At 45.1% G+C, this 15,809-nt stretch overlaps 1 protein-coding gene across 2 annotated transcripts in view; it reads right to left on the bottom strand.

The window, feature by feature from the left end:
- GSR (glutathione-disulfide reductase) overlaps nt 1-14,395 on the bottom strand; it is a 47,271-nt gene extending 32,876 nt beyond the window's left edge. For both annotated transcript variants that reach the window (XR_004282354.1, XM_032329406.1), the window contains exon 1: nt 14,071-14,395. Coding sequence is in view for 1 of the 2 variants with exons in the window: in XM_032329406.1 (XP_032185297.1) it covers nt 14,071-14,367 (297 nt within the window). In the remaining variant the exon portion in view is untranslated. The remainder of the gene's footprint in view (nt 1-14,070) is intronic.
- Between the last annotated feature and the right edge of the window lie 1,414 nt (nt 14,396-15,809).

Genomic DNA, 15,809 nt, shown 5'->3' with positions numbered 1-15,809 from the left:
AAGCCTCTGCCTTTGGCTCAGGTCATGGTCCCGGCATCCTGCAATCGAGCCCCATATGGGGCTCCCTGCTCAGCAGGAGGCCTGCTTCTCCCTCTGCCTGCTGCTCCCCCTGCTTGTGTTACCTCTTTGTCATTTTAAAAAAAAAATCTTAAAAAACTTTTTAGAGAGAGAGAGAGAGAGTGAGCATGAGTGGGGGTGGGGGGTTGATGTGCAGAGATCAGAGGGAGAGAGAATCTTAAGCAGGCTCCCTAACCAGAGCAGAGTCTGATACGGGGCTTGATCTCCCAGTCCTGAGATCATGACGTGAGCTGAAATCAGGAGTCCAGGAACCCGTAAAGTTATGAGATTTAAACGAGGTCTCCACTATATATCCTTAAAAATATCAGTATGTTCACTCATGCCTAGTGGCATAGAGTAAAGACTCAATATTTAAATACTGATGCCTTTTGGACATAATTTATACTGGATGCTTGTGGCTCTGTTGATCATGACCGTAAGAACTAGGCTGGCTCCCTATAAGCCCAAAGAATACAAGCCTACTTCTTACCGAATATTTTCTAGGTATCCTTTGGTGAAATATGAACTAAATATATACACACTTGCCAAGGGATTTTATATGAAATTCTAGAGTAAAGGAAACCTGCCCAAATCTCATTAAGATCGCGAATATTTGAAAAAGGTCTTGTGAACAGTCACAAGCTAGTCTTCTATCTGCAGCATACCTCCTGCCATTTCATTTTAATCCTGTTATTTCCCATTATTCTGCCCTCAGGGATTATAAAGGAGTGAGTTATGTTTCTCTACAGTTGCAAGCTATCAGTCATTTGGAGGTTCTTCTAGAAAGAGACAGGTCATATACTCTGGACTTGGATCTTTCATGAGAGTTTGCTACAATAAGGATTCAGAAGGCAAGAGAAAAGGGAACTCAGCATTGAGGGAAGGGTGCAGAATTCAAGCCTCATAAAATAAAGGAATCACACCTACACTAGCATTACAAGCAGGCTATTCAGAAAGTACTTTATATTAGCAATCAGAATAATTTATAGCTTTCTTCCTACACTGCCCTGCATAGGTCTAAGCAGAGGATGTGCTACTTTGCTATTTCTCAACTCCCAAGTATTTGAGTTATGGAAATAGATGGAATGAGCCAATTCTAATGAAGGAGGAAGACAGGTGTTTCCTATGTGGTAGAAGAGAGGAAGGCAGCTGAAATCCAGCCCCCTGGCAATGATTTTATCATCAGACCTGCCTTTCCTGGCTCGTCTGGTGGGCAGGCTTTCCAGTCCCTTCTATGCACAGCTCTATACCCTGCACTCCACAGCTTAAGTTCACCAAGAGGCTTCAATGAGACAGACTCCAAAACCAATTTCTCCAAAAGTAGAGATGATTGCAATACACTAAATAAATACACTCCATTTGTCCTACAGTCAACCTTCTCTGGCTTCCCAGGAACTTCAAAAGCAATGTAAATTGTTTAAGAAACTAAATGTTCTGAACCATTCTCAGTCATCATCAATATATTCCTCTTGCACATTGAGGCTATCTGAAAGCTATTTAAGGCAATTTCTTTTTTTTTTATTTATTTATTTAATAGACAGAGATCACAAGTAGGCAGAGAGGTAGGCAGAGAGAGGAAGGGAAGCAGGCTCCCTGCTGAGCAGAGAGCCCAGTGCGGGTCTCGATCCCAGAACCCTGGGATCATGACCTGAGCTGAAGGCAGAGGCTTCAACCCACTGAGCCACCCAGGCGCCCCTTTAAGGCAATTTCTAAAAAAGTTTGGGACATGCTTCTTCCCAGGGCCAAGACAATCTTTCTCTTGTGCCAAGTGTTATGACTAACTTTGGTTTGCTTTTTAGAAGTTTCAGACTTTTCGCCTTCTATAATGTTTTAACTTGCAATCATTCATTCATTCATTCATAAGTATTGATTAAGCATTCACTCACTTGTGTCAGGCTTTACACAAAACAAAACCCTAAACAGGTATAGTTAGTCCCTGTTCTCTGGAGCCTCCAGTTCCAACCAGAGTCACAGCATAATCCAAGATGCTGAGTCGAGGGTCGGCAGCAGAATCACTCCATTCCCGAAAATTCTGAAGCCTTAGGCTAGAAATCAAGAGGAAGAGGAAGTGGAAAACTGTGACCTTTTTGGGCCAAAGAGTCTATATTCTAGCACAGTACCCTTTGGGTCTGGGATTGGGCTATAACTGAAAAGAGTTCATGACCTTGAAATACACCTCGCCCTGGGGCACCTGGGTGGCTCAGTTGATTAAGCCGCTGACTTGACTTTGGCTCAGGTTGTGATCTCCGGCTCCCTGCTCATCGGAAAGTCTGCTTCACTCCCTCTCCCTCTACTTGCTCTCTCTCTCTCTCCAATAAATAAATAAATCTTTAAAAAGAAAAGAAAAGAAAGAAAGAAAGAAAAGGAAAAAGAAATACAACTCGCCCTATTTTGGCAACTCCAGTAATGGGCCTCCAGGGCTTTCCACTGGTTTTAGAAGCCTAGTTACACTTCAGCACAACAGAACTGATGACCAGATGCCTCTCTGACTTGAAAGGGAAGAAAAGATACATTGGTTAACAGAGCTGGGGAAGCCAAAGGTGGAAAGCTCTGTACAGTCATGCTCAACCCTTCTTCCTCTCCAGCCGACAAGCACAGCAGGTGGTCAGAAAGAACACAAGCATAGAGTCAGACAGACATGAGTTTGCATCCCAACCTTCCCTCCCACCTACTGGCTGTTGGTGGGTAAGTTTCTAAATCTCTGAGCTCAGTCTCCTATTCCGTAAAATGGGAATGCTAACACAGAGGTTTTGAGAAGATGACAGATAATGCAAATAAAGCACCTCTTTCCTAGGGGGCGCCTGGGTGGCTCAGTGGGTTAAAGCCTCTGCTTTCCGCTCAGATCATGATCCCAGAGTCCTGGGATCGAGCCCTGCCTGGGGCTCTCTGTTCAGCGGGGAGTTGGCTTCCCTCTCTCTCTGCCTGCCTCTCTGTCTACTTGTGATCTCTGTCAAATAAATAAAGCACCTCTTTCCTAATTTATGATAGATCTAATGATGACAATGACTCCCCTGAACTATTTCTGCAGTCCTCTAGATCTCTGGGCTCACAGAAGCTTATTGAACAAAGAGGAGATCAAGTCCCCTGGTGGCTGGCTCCCTTTCAAGAACAAATCGATTGATGGCAGAAAGCTTGTCTCCCAGGCTGGGACACCAGGTTGATGGGTTCTCAGGGCTCTGACTTCCCAGAGGTGCACAAAGCTGATAAGACCTGAAACATACAACACTTTCCACCTGGCAAATTTCCCAGCAAAGCCCTCAGAGGGGCATTAACCAATGATAAACCTTACAGACAAGTTTCTCATATTCCTGAGTACACCCAACAGCAGAGACACTCCGGCAGCTTTGCCTTACTTACAATCTGACAGTCCACTTCTAAGAACTCCCTGTCCTGATGGTGTTCAGAATCCTTTTCAGTTGGCCTGCCGGCATTGGCTCACAGTGAAGACAGGGGGCCTCTCCCAACAGGGACAGAACATGGGAAGAGTCTGATGATACACGTGGTAAAATTCAGGGGCTTCACCATGTTTCTAGGCCGGGCCCTCTCACCTTTGGTTCTGCCTAGATAGGTAAAAACTTCACACTGCCCATGTCGGTGATAAAATGAGGATTTGGTCCATTGACAACTGCACCTGTCAAGAATGCCACCTGCACTTAACAGCATGACTGATTTAAGTCTTTGGCCACTGGTAAGTGATTCAACCTTCAGGTCCTCTTCCTTCTCTCCTCCCCAGAGGCGGAGGAGGGGGGAGACATGGGTGGCGGGGGACGGGAGGTAGAAATGAAATCCTGACCCTCAAATCACAGTTAGTTCTCCAGCCAACCATGTCTCATCCTTAGGATCTTTCCAAAAGTCACCTCATTAACATAAACTTAGGTATGAAATATTCATTTGTTATAAATATCAAGATACCTTTATTACTCTTATCACTTAGAAAATTCCAAGGGTAAATTTTAGGAGCTCTGTGCCAGGAATGGGAACCAAGACCAAAGGTATATTGTTTTATCATAAAACACAGTATCGTATCTTGACACATATTAAACAACCAATATCCATGTCTTTACCTTCAAATTTCAGACTATAATTAAAGATTAGTACTGGGAGGTATCTAGCTTCAAGGAGAAAGAAAAGGTATTATGTATAAAGCAGAATCTAAAGCAAGAAAATGAAGTGATACAAGAGATAGTAACAAAGGTTGGAATTAAAATCATTTTGGCTTAGGGCACCTGGTGGCTTAGTTGGTTAAGCATTTCCCTCAGGTAGTGATCTCAGGGTCCTGGGATGGAGCCCAGCATTGGGTTTCCTGCTCAAAGAGGAGTCAGCTTCTCCCTCTCACTCTCTCTGCTCTCTCTCTCTCTCAAATAAATACATAAAATCTTTAAAATAAAATGGCTTTGGCTCAATACTTAGTTAAGCAGAATATAAGATTAATGTAGACCTCTCAATCCCAGGTGTCAACAATTATTTTTTAACATTTATTTATTTATTTTATTATCAAAAGATAATTTTCTAAGAAAAAAATTTTTTTTATTTTAAAGATTTTATTTATTTATTTATTTATTTGAGAGAGAGACGGACAGCAAGACAGGGAACACAAGCAGGGGAGTAGGAGTAGGAGAGAGTGGGAGAGGAAGCATGACCTGAGCTGAAGGCAGATGCTTAATAACTGAGCCACCCAGGCTCCCCTATGTATTTATTTTAGATAGAATGTGCGCATGGGAGAGAGCGAGCTGGGAGAGAGGTAAAGGAAGAGAGAGGAAGAGAATCTCAAGCAGACTCCCCAGTGAGCACAAAGCCCAACAGAGAGCTTGATCCATGACCCTGAGATCATGACCTGAGCCGAAATCAAGAGCTGGATGCTAAACCTACTGAACCACCCAGGTGCCCCTCAACTGTCAAATTTAAAAGACCTGTTACTCTGAGGCTTCCAGGGGGACCCAGAAGTAGCTACATGAGACAAAACTTCTGGACCACCAGTTCTCTACCCCTTGATGAGCACACTGCAGTGATGTGTGGCCCCACATCTTTTTTTTTTTTTTTAAAGATTTTATTTATTTATTTGACAGAGAAAGAGACAGCAAGAGAGGGAACATAAGCAGGGGGAATGGGAGAGAGAGAGAGAGACAGGCTTTGTGCTGAGCAGGGAGCCTAACAGGACTGGATCCCAGGACCCTGGGATCATGACCTGAGCCGAAGGCAGACGCTTAATGACTGAGCCACTCAGGCGCCCTGGCCCCACATCTCCTGCTCCCCCACCAAAAGAAAAGGACCTAGTATTCTGTGTATCCTCATTTCATATCTAATGTTGTAACACCCAGTGAATAAGTGATTATTAATGATAAGATCATTAGTCTTTCCACAAAATGCCTTCAATCTGACTCTACAAGAAACATTCTCTGTTATGACTTGTTCAAAGTACCGTTTACAAAGAAAGAGGACCCCTGAGAGGTTCAGAGGCAGCCTTTCTTTCTAGCCCCACAGATTTCTGAGGCAGATGACAAAGCACTATTATACAAATCCTAGTGCAAAAAAATTAATCAACAGGGTAAATCAAAAGGCCAATTTCAACATTAGGATTTGCCTACTTCAACAAACCCCACCCTTTCTGATCACTCGTTTATTTGGCACTTACAAATACAGGTGTGCCACACCTTACGAAACTCTAAACCCACAAAACAAATTAGGGTAACTTTCTGTTTTTAAGGGCTACCTGTCAATACTGAAGGTGTGTTGGAGTACGTGGGCAGCTCAGTCGGTTAAAGGTCCGCCTTCAGCTCAGGTCATGATCCCAGAATCCTGGGATCAAGTCCAGGGTAAGGCTCCCTGCTCAGCGGGGAGCCTGCTTCTCCCTCTGCCTTTACCCCCTGGCCAATCCCCTGCTTATGTGCACATTCTCGCTCTCACTCTCTCCCTCTCTTTCTCAAATAAATAAACAAAATCTTTAAAAAAATACTGAAGGTATGATCTCCTTTTGTAAATGTCCATTTAAAAATGAGGGCGCCTGGGTGGCTCAGTGGGTTAAGCCGCTGCCTTCGGCTCAGGTCATGATCTCAGGATCCTGGGATCGAGTCCCGCATCAGGCTCTCTGCTCAGCGGGGAGCCTGCTTCCCTCTCTCTCTCTCTGCCTGCCTCTCTGACTACTTGTGATTTCTCTCTGTCAAATAAATAAATAAAATCTTTAAAAAAAATAATAAATTAAAAAAAAATGAATATTCAACCTTGGAAGATTATGCTAAAATGAAGGAAATAATTCAAATATTGCAGGATTCCACTTACATGTGATATCTAAAACAGTGAAATTCATAGAACCAAAGAATGGAGTTGTGGTTGCCAGGGTCTGGGCAGGGGTGGGAGAGGAATGGGAAGTTACTCATCAACTGGCACAAAGTTTCAGTTAAGCAGGATGAGTAAGCTCTAAGTATCCTGCTGTATCACATTGTACCTAAAGTCAACAATATCGTACTGCGTGCTTAAAATTTTTTTTAAAAGTGTGTTCAGCCTTTTGTGGAGAATCGGCATCATAATATCAAAGTACATGTTATCACCTCCAAGGTCAGTTGATTTACATGTTGTTAACATGTAAGTCATTGTTTTCAGCCTAGATAAATACAAACAGCGGTCTACTTAGAAGCTTGTTTCTCAGGCATCTTTTAAAACCCCCAACTAGGGGTGCCTGGGTGGCTCAGCGTCTGCCTTCGGCTCAGGTCATGATCCCAGAGTCCTGGGATAGAGCACCACGTTGGGCTCCCTGCTCGGTGGGAAGCCTGCTTCTCTCTCTCCCTCTCCCTCTGCTTGTGTTCCCTCTCTTGCTGTGTCTCTCTGTCAAATAAATAAAACCTATAAATAAATAAATAAATAAATAAATAAATAAATGAATGAATGAATGAATGAATGAATGAATGAATAAATAAATAAATAAATAAATAAATACCCTGTCTTTCCTGCTACCCTCTCCAATTGGCACTGTGCGGCACCATTCACAATGACATTAGTAATCAAGAAGGCTTTTTATTAGGTAGAAACTTCCAGCTGTAAATCAGTAAGTCATGGGGCTGTAATGAACAGCATGGTTAATGGTTAATAATACTATATCACATATTTGGAAGTTGCTAAGAGAGTCGATCTTCAAAGTTCTTATCACAAGGGCACCTGGGTGGCTCAGCGGGTTAAGCATCTCCCTTCAGCTCAGGTCATGATCCCTCTGCCTCTGCTCCTTCTCCCTGCTCGTGCCCACTCTCTCACTCTCTCTCAAATAAATAAAATCTTAAAATAAAAATAAAATATCTTGGGACGCCTGGGTGGCTCAGTTGGTTAAGCAGCTGCCTTCGGCTCAGGTCATGATCCCAGCGTCCTGGGATCGAGTCCCACATCGGGATCCTTGCTCCGCAGGCAGCCTGCTTCTCCCTCTGACTCTGCCTTCCACTCTGCCTGTGCTCGCTCTCGCTCGCTCTCTCTCTGACAAATAAATAAATAAAATCTTAAAAAATAATAAAATATCTTAATAATAAAAATTAAAATTAAAATTAAAAATCTTAAAATAAAAATAAATTACCACAAGGAAAAAAGATTTGTAACTATGTATGGGGACAAGCTTAACTCAACTTCTGGTGGTGATCATTCCACCGGATACACAAATATGGAATCATTACGCTGCATACCTAAACTAATACAATGTTATAGGTCAATTATACCTCAATTAAAAAAGGAAAGAAGAGAAGAGAAGAGAGGAGAGGAGGGGAGAGGAGGGGAGGGGAGGGCAGGGGAGAGGCGGGGAGGCTTTTGGCCTGGTAATCAAACCTTAGTACCAACTCTCATTGGTGAGAACTGCTCGTCTATACCGTAAGAACCCATTTACTCTTCACCACAGGATTACTACACTCAGCAAGAACACTGGAACATGTGCTCCCACAGGCCCTGGGGCAAACGGAGCAGTAAATCAGAAAGAACTCTTCCTCAAGCTGACTCTTCCCAGGTCTGCGTAGGCAGAGAACTGAACCACAGAGACAAAGCTTCCAGAAGGTTCTCATTCACTATGGCTCTGGGCAATCTTTGCAGATCTCCCTGCTCTACGGTTGATCATGAGGGAAGTATTACACTTAACTTTTTGGAGATGCCAAAAACTGAATTCAAAGATTATTTCATTTATTTTTCTGCCCTCAGAAATGACTTAACAACAACAGGCAACAAGGGATTATGATCTTCACTGAATTCTTTCAATTCTTTTCTTCCAGCTTCCCACTTTTAGCAAGCAACCTACTCTACATCCTACTCTATCAGATCACAACTTCTTGCTTAATGAAGAAAAATAAAGACCAGTTTGCGGGTGGAATCATGTCAGGAGAGCTACCCCAGGCCTCTCGACCTGGTTTATCCATTAGAAGTTTGATAGCAGTTCTGGCCCCTAATTGCTTCTTTCACTTTGAACTAAAGGAGATCAGAATATGCCACCCCAAACTTGAGCATATGGATTATTTTGAGCTAAAGATAACTAAAAGCAAAGGAGGACCTCCCTGCCCTCCTTCTTTCTGCCTAATAACAGGGCATAAATTTCCCTTTGTGAAGGTATCCCTTACCCCTCTTCTATACCAGGAGGAGGAGAACAACCCTAATCACAGAAGGGGGAAAAAGCACTCAGCAGAATTTACAGGAAAAAAAGGAAAAAAAAAAAAAAACCTTATTAAAGTAACTTTTATCGGGGTGCCTGAGTGACTGGCTCAGTTGGTTGAGTGTCTGCCTTCAGCTCAGGTCATGATGCCAGGGTCCTGGGACAGAGCCCTGCATCCAGCTCCCTGCTCAGCCGGGAGTCTGCTTCTCCCTCTTGCTCTCCCTCTCTGCACCTCCCACCTTATGCACTCTCTCTCAAATGAATAAATAAAATCTTAAAAAAAAAAATAAATAACCTTTATCTTCCATTAGTTTCCCTCATATATTTACCTTTCTACAATTTACTGCTACTAGAAGCCCAAACCTCCTTTCCTTTGCCAGCCACTTCTCCACAATTTATTACCCTTTGTTATATTGGTATTAAGCTCCCAGGCCTAAGTGCTCCTATTTTCCCCTCTACTTCTCTGTGACAGTCCATCTACATGTGAAATAAATTCCTATAAATCTGTCTACTATTGGCCTAATTTGCAGGCTCCAGTTACTAAACCTAAGAGGGTAGAGGAAAAGGTTTTCCTCCCCTACAGAACACAATATGGGGCAAAGTCATCTCACACTTGAACTTAACAGCTTAAAAATTTCTATCCCTGAAAAAAAATTTAAAAAAAGAAAAAAAAAAAAAAGGTGATGGCGCACCTAGGTGGCTCAGTTGGTTAAGCAGCTGCCTTCACCCAGGCCACGATCCCACCGTCCTGGGATCAAGCCCCATATCAGGCTCCCTGTCCAGCAGAGAACCTGCTTCTCTCTCTCCCTCTGCCTGCTGCTCTGCCTACTTGTGCTCTCTGTCAAAAATTTAAAAAAAAAAAAATTTTTTTTAAACAAAGGCTTTTGTACACCAACATGCATCATTCATCTTGAAAATGCACGTTTTGGGGTGCCTGGGTGGCTCAGATGGTTAAATGCCTGCCTTCAGCTCAGGTCATGATCCCAGTGTCCTGGGACTGAACCCCACCTTGGGCTCCCTGCACAGTGGGAAGCCTGCTTCCCCCTTTCCCGCTCCCACTGCTTGTGCTCTCTCTCTGTGTCAAATCAAGGAAGGAAGGAAGGAAAGAAGGAAATACATGCCTTCTTGGAAGGGGCCTACTCAATCACATCACAGAATGTTTAAAAAAAAAAAAAAAAAAAAAGCCACCTAGAAAAGGAAGATTGAGGAAGAGTCAGAAAATCAAGCCAAATAGTCCCATTGTGTAGACAACCTTGGAAGGCATTTTCCACTAGCTGCCTCAGAGGCATAACATTAAGAAACCAAGAAATTAATGAACCTAGGACCACATTCACTGTCAGCTGACCTGCAGTTATGCATAATTCACCAGATTCATCCTAATGCTTCATACTGTCCCTTCTTCCTATAAAGACGCTGCCACTGTGTCTGGCTCATGTTATACCAAAATCAGAATGGAGCTCTTTAAAAATACATCTGCTCTGGCTTCACACCATACCTACTAAATCAGGAGCTACAGGGTGAAGGCCAGTGTGGTAGACAGACCCTTAACTAAGTGTTTTTGGAGTAAATGTCTGGTTCCTAAGAAAGAGGGGTAAGAAGGTTCCTTCCCTGTAGTAAAGAATAAGGCTTAGACAGGTTCATCAAGTCGCAGTTTACTTCGCACTAATACATCAAAGCTTTAGTTTCCAGTGGCTGGGACGCCAGTTCCATAGGTCATAGCACGCTTGGTTTGTTTTCAACCACATCTTAGCTGACATTCACTCTGCTCCTCAGTAAAGTAAGGGTGCTGAACCGGAACAATGCTTCCCAAATTCCTACAAGGATCTGTGTGAGTCCAATCCTAAATGAAATGAAAATAACCAGGTCCATGTAGTGTTTCATAAAGCTAAAAGTATTGGGGCACCTGGGTGGCTCAGTCAGTTAAGTGTGTGCCTTTGGCTCAAGTCATGATCCTGGGGTCCTGGAATCGAGCTCCCCATCAAGCTCCCTGCTCATCGGGGAGTCTGCGTCTCTCTTTTTCTCCCTCTGTGTGTGCTCTCTCTCTCAAATAAATAAAATCTTTTAAAAAATTACTAAAATATTGCACAGAAAGTTTAGAAACTGCAGATAACACCTACAATGTAAGCTCCACAAAGACAGAGATTTTTATCTGCTCTGTTTGCTGCCGAAAACCCAGCATCCAAAAAAGTACCTGAATGCGTGGCAATATGAATTAATAAATGAGCAGACAAAAATAGAACAATTAAAAACAAAACACAATCCCACTGGGGCATCTTGGTGGCTCAGTCAGTTGAGTGGCTGCCTTCGCTCAGGTCATGATCTTACGGGTCCTGGGATCAAGCCCCACATCAAGCTCCCTGCTCGGAGTAGAGTTTGCTTCTCCCCTCCACAACTCATGATCACTCTTTCTCGCTAATAAATAAATAAAAATCTTAAAAAGCCACAATTCCACTAACTACAGGAAGACTTTAATTTGAATCCTCAGTGTGAATTTAACCACAGCAACTTTAAAAATTCACCACACTCCAGAATCAAAATATTTAGGAAAAAAATGCTTAACGAATCAATTTTTTTTTTAAGACTTTATTTATTTATTTGACAGACAGAGATCACAAGTAGGCAGAGAGGCAGGCAGGCAGAGAGAGAGGAGGAAGCAGGCTCCCTGCTGAGCAGAAAGCCCGATAAATGTGGGGCTCCATCCCAGGACCTTGAGACCACGACCTGAGCCGAAGGCATAGGTTTAACCCACTGAGCCACCCAGGCACCCCTTAAAGAATCAATGTTAAAGAAATTTCTATTTGACTGTCCCAAAGGACTTCTTTCACTAGTACCACTACCATAAAACCACTTTTATGCAGCCACTCCCCTATGCAAAAACCTTTCACACAGTTCACTTCATTCTTTTTAAGTAAGCTCTACACCCAGTGTGGGGCTTGAACTCACTACCCCAAGACTAAGAGTCACATGCTCTACGGACTGAGCCAAACAAGAGCCCCCTGAAACTTCTTTTTTTTTTTTTTTTAAACCACAACCTACCCATCAGCTTCCCATATCTTACTTCTATTAGAGACACTCTCTGTTCTAAATTCAATTACACAACATAACCTGCCCCTCTGCCTTTGCCTCTGACCCTATCAAAAAATGGTACTAATCCTGTTCAGGTTCAGAAAGATACTCTCTCCTTCAAGAAACCATCCGTCCCACAGTGCCCAGGCAGAAGTAATGGTTCCAACTCTCTTCTTAGCTACTGTAATTTTTCACTATCAGCAGCAAGGTGTTAGGTCTACATTTTGGAGTTAAGGTCTACATTTTCCTTCCCCACTGTATTGTAAATTCCCTGTGGGAAGGGACTTTTGGCCATATAAATATTTGTATCTACCTTTTTCTCTCTGCCTACCTCAATCCAAGTACCTGGCATTTAGAATACACGAAATGAAGACATGAACAAATGAAATTATGTGCTTCAGAGGGCCTCCCTTTTCCCTGCACCTGCTTGGAAATCACTGGACATCAGAAATTTATTACTGCAACTATGGCTAGACTAGATATCTGGAATTCTTAAATTCAAACTCCCATCTTATCGACTGTTATATATTCTCTGATATTAACAGATACCCACACCCTTCCTTGTAATTCAAAGCCAAAAGCCAGTTTGAGAAGAACCGAAATGGAATGTGATGCAAGTGTGAAGTAGGGATTTCCCACTGTTTACAGGAAAAAAATTTGCTGTAGCAGAATGATACAGGCAAGGCCAGGCATTTTATAAGGAAGCTGTAAATGGCTGACCAGAGCTATTCTTCGCTGGGTCTCAGATGTAATTTACCTCTTAGTGTATTAATATGTGTGTATTCATATTCCTAAGAACCTAAAAATGAGGCCAGCCCCTTCTTGAGTAATATCAGTGGAACCAAGCAAGGATGATGGATGTCACAACTGTGTGACATAACACGGAAGAAGGAAAACTGAGAAAAGTAAAGAGGTATAGGGGAACCTGGCTGGCTTAGTCAGTAAAGTGTGAGACTCTTGATCTCTGGATCTCTGGATCTCTGGATGTGAGCCCCAGGCTGGGTGCAGAGATGACTTAAAACAAAATCTTAAAAAAGAAAGGAGGTACAAAGATGAGAAATCATCAAGAGTTCTCACCAGCTGTCCAGGGGCCTCCTAGTGGCACCCCTCAATCTGCTTTCCGCTGAGACAGACTAAGGGAGTCTATGCTAAGATGTCAAGGAGCAAGTTGATCATTACCAGGGATTTTTCCTTTCTGCCATTCCCGTTTTCATTTTGAACGTAAAATAGGAGTACTGGACAATGAAGTCAGCCCTTTCACAAGCTGTCAATTTTGAGTTTGATTCATTACGCCTAAGGTTATTGAGCAAGATATTTTGTTAAGGTGATAAGAGGTGCAAAATACATGAACCCATCCCTGCCCTTAAGGAGTTCCCAATCTGGCACAATTTAAATATCAATCTCCAGAACACTGTGGAGAACACTTCCCAATCCCAGGTTACTCTTGGATACAAAATTTTAACATTAATTACAACTACTTCACCCAAATCTTGCGACAGAAAAGGCCACACCAGTAACATGGAAACAATTTTTTAATGATAAAGCTTCTCAATCATAAGATTTTACGACCCTCTTTTTTGGAGGCGGTTCTAAAATCTACCCTCTCCCCCCAAAAAAGACAAAACCAACAAAAAGAAAAAGGTCTGAGAATTCAATTAAGAGTAAATCCTACATCGAGGTAATCTATAGTCAGTGGTTGTCAACCTTGGCTGCAATCAATCACCCGTGGAGCTTCTAAAAACTCCCAAAGCCTAGGCTGCTCCTGGGAGGAGTGACATCAGAAGCCGCGGGAGTGGAACCCACAGCAGAATTTTCCCAGCTCCTCAGGTGATTGGAATGAGCGGTCAAGGGCGAGAACCCCTGCTTGCAAATCATTCTGCCCCTGGAAGTCAAAGGAGAGGATCAGGATCGTCTTCCTCAAGGATCAGTACCCAGTCCCGCTCCCCAACTCCCTACCCCCCACGCCAGCTGCGATTTCTCCACGGGCAGTTGTTTCACGGATCTGGGGGTGAGATCAAGGATGGGTTGCCACACTCTTCCACCTTAAGGAGGGAGGATGCACTGAAGTTCTGTTAGGTTTAACCACCTGCGGTTAACACTGTCCCTGCGCTGGCACAGACCACGGCTCGGGTTTGGGAGCCGCAGAGAAGCCCTTCACACTCGTCCCCTCTAAACCTGCTGGGACCCTGACCTCAGATGCGGGTGGGAAGAGGAGAGCACGGCGCTGGGGACCCATCCCCGGACCGACGGACCTAGGCGCTAGGAAAAGGACAGGCTGCCCCTGCAGAGCGCGGAGAAAGCCCGGCTGCCAGACGACGCGAAGCCGGGGACCTCGTACTCACGCATGTTCCGCCCAGCTTGTGGCTCTCCACCACCGCGGCCCTAGCGCCCAGCTCCGCCGCCCTGCGGGCGCTGGCCAGCCCGCCCGAGCCGCCCCCGATCACCAGGTAGTCGTAAGAGGCCACGACGCCGGCGGCAGGCGGAGGGCGCTGCGGCTGCGGCTCCTGCCTGCAAGCCATGGCGCGGGAGCCGGCGCGGGTGGGCCGCGACTGAGGCAGCGGGAAGCGGGGGAAGGCGCGCGCCACCCGCCGCCAGCTCGGCCCGGCGTTCCCGCTCAGGGCCCGGCGCAGGAGGGCCATGCACGCGGAAGTGCGCGCGAAGGCGGGGGAGGGGGGCGGGGGGGGGCGCGGGCGGTCCGGGGGAAGGCGGGCGGCTAGCGCAGCCTCACCGTGACTAAGCACCCGGCCCGGGCGCGGGGGCGGGGGGCCGTGCGGGGAAGGGGTGGGGCTCCCTGGCCGCTGCCCCGCGGGCTACCAGGGGAACCCGCCCCCACCCCGCCCCCCCGCACGCCAGCCAGCCGGCCCGGCCCAAACCGATCCGGTTAGCGGGGGCTCTCTCCGCCGTCACCCCAGCAGCCGGGACCCCGCACCCGAGTGGTATCAACCGGATGTAGGTTTCCGAAGGCCCGCGGGGCAAGGAAGGAAGAACGCCCTCTTATGTTTCACCGCCTTTTCCTGAGCCGGCACCTTGGGAGTTGCCAGTGGCGTCAATTTCTCGAGGAAGGGAGGTTTGCCCTTCATTATTTTGGAGGGTGGTGTTTCTCAAAGTTTGTTCGCAGGCCACCTGGAGGGCTGATTTGCCGATTCCTGGGCTTTAATCCAGACAGGCTAAATCGGATTCTCTGGGGGGCCAGACCCCAGCCATCTATGCTTTAAACAATTCTCTAGTTTTCACGCACATTTAGTTTGGGAAACATTGGAATAAATATTTTGGTGATCCACAAGTTAAGCATAAAGGTAGGTTAGAGACGGAGATACAAAAGCATTTTACTCCCAAGCAAGAGAGACTGGAGTGTCGTTTTAGAGTATCTGGGACTACCATTGCAGAGTTCCTGTGGTGATAAGCCACCTTCTGCAGGGCTGTGACCCACGCCATCACCCACAGGCTGAGGGCCCTCTCTCTAGCCTGAGTGAGGGTCCATGTCAGAGAAGCCGGACCCAGCACACTGAAGGGGAATGGGAACGAACTACACTCCAGTTAAAACGATATCCACTTCTTTTTTTAAGCTTTTTTTCTTTCCTGCTTAGAAAGTAATATAGGGGAAGAAGAAGCAACAGAGTTAGGAAAATCAACATTTTGCAACTAGCCTAATAATAATTGTTGTGTCATTAAACATCAGTAAATGTGAAAACCGCTTGATGGGGAGAAGCTTATTTACACAATCTTCGAATATGTCCCCACAGCTTGCTATTGATCACAAAGGGAGAAAAGTAACTTTACAGGGTGCCAGACACCACCATACCCAAGTGATCAAAGTTGGATATTGCCAGTAATGAAACCATTATTGTGGGTGCTGCAATGTGATGCAGTAAGAAGTACACAACTTGGGGCGCCTGGGTGGCTCAGTGGGTTAAAGCCTCTGCTTTCAGCTCAGGTCATGATCTCAGGGTCCTGGGATCGAGCCCCGCATCGGGCTCTCTGCTCAGCGGGGAGCCTGCTTCCTCCTCACTCTCTGCCTGCCTCTCTGCCTACTTGTGATCTCTGTCAAATGGATGAATAAAATCTTTAAAAAAAAAAAAAG

Source organism: Mustela erminea, chromosome 21 (genome assembly GCF_009829155.1).
Source record: "Mustela erminea isolate mMusErm1 chromosome 21, mMusErm1.Pri, whole genome shotgun sequence".
Classification (NCBI taxonomy): Eukaryota; Metazoa; Chordata; class Mammalia; order Carnivora; family Mustelidae; genus Mustela; species Mustela erminea.
The sequence above is the reverse complement of the archived record's forward strand: the minus strand, read 5'-3'. Positions and strand labels throughout refer to the sequence as shown.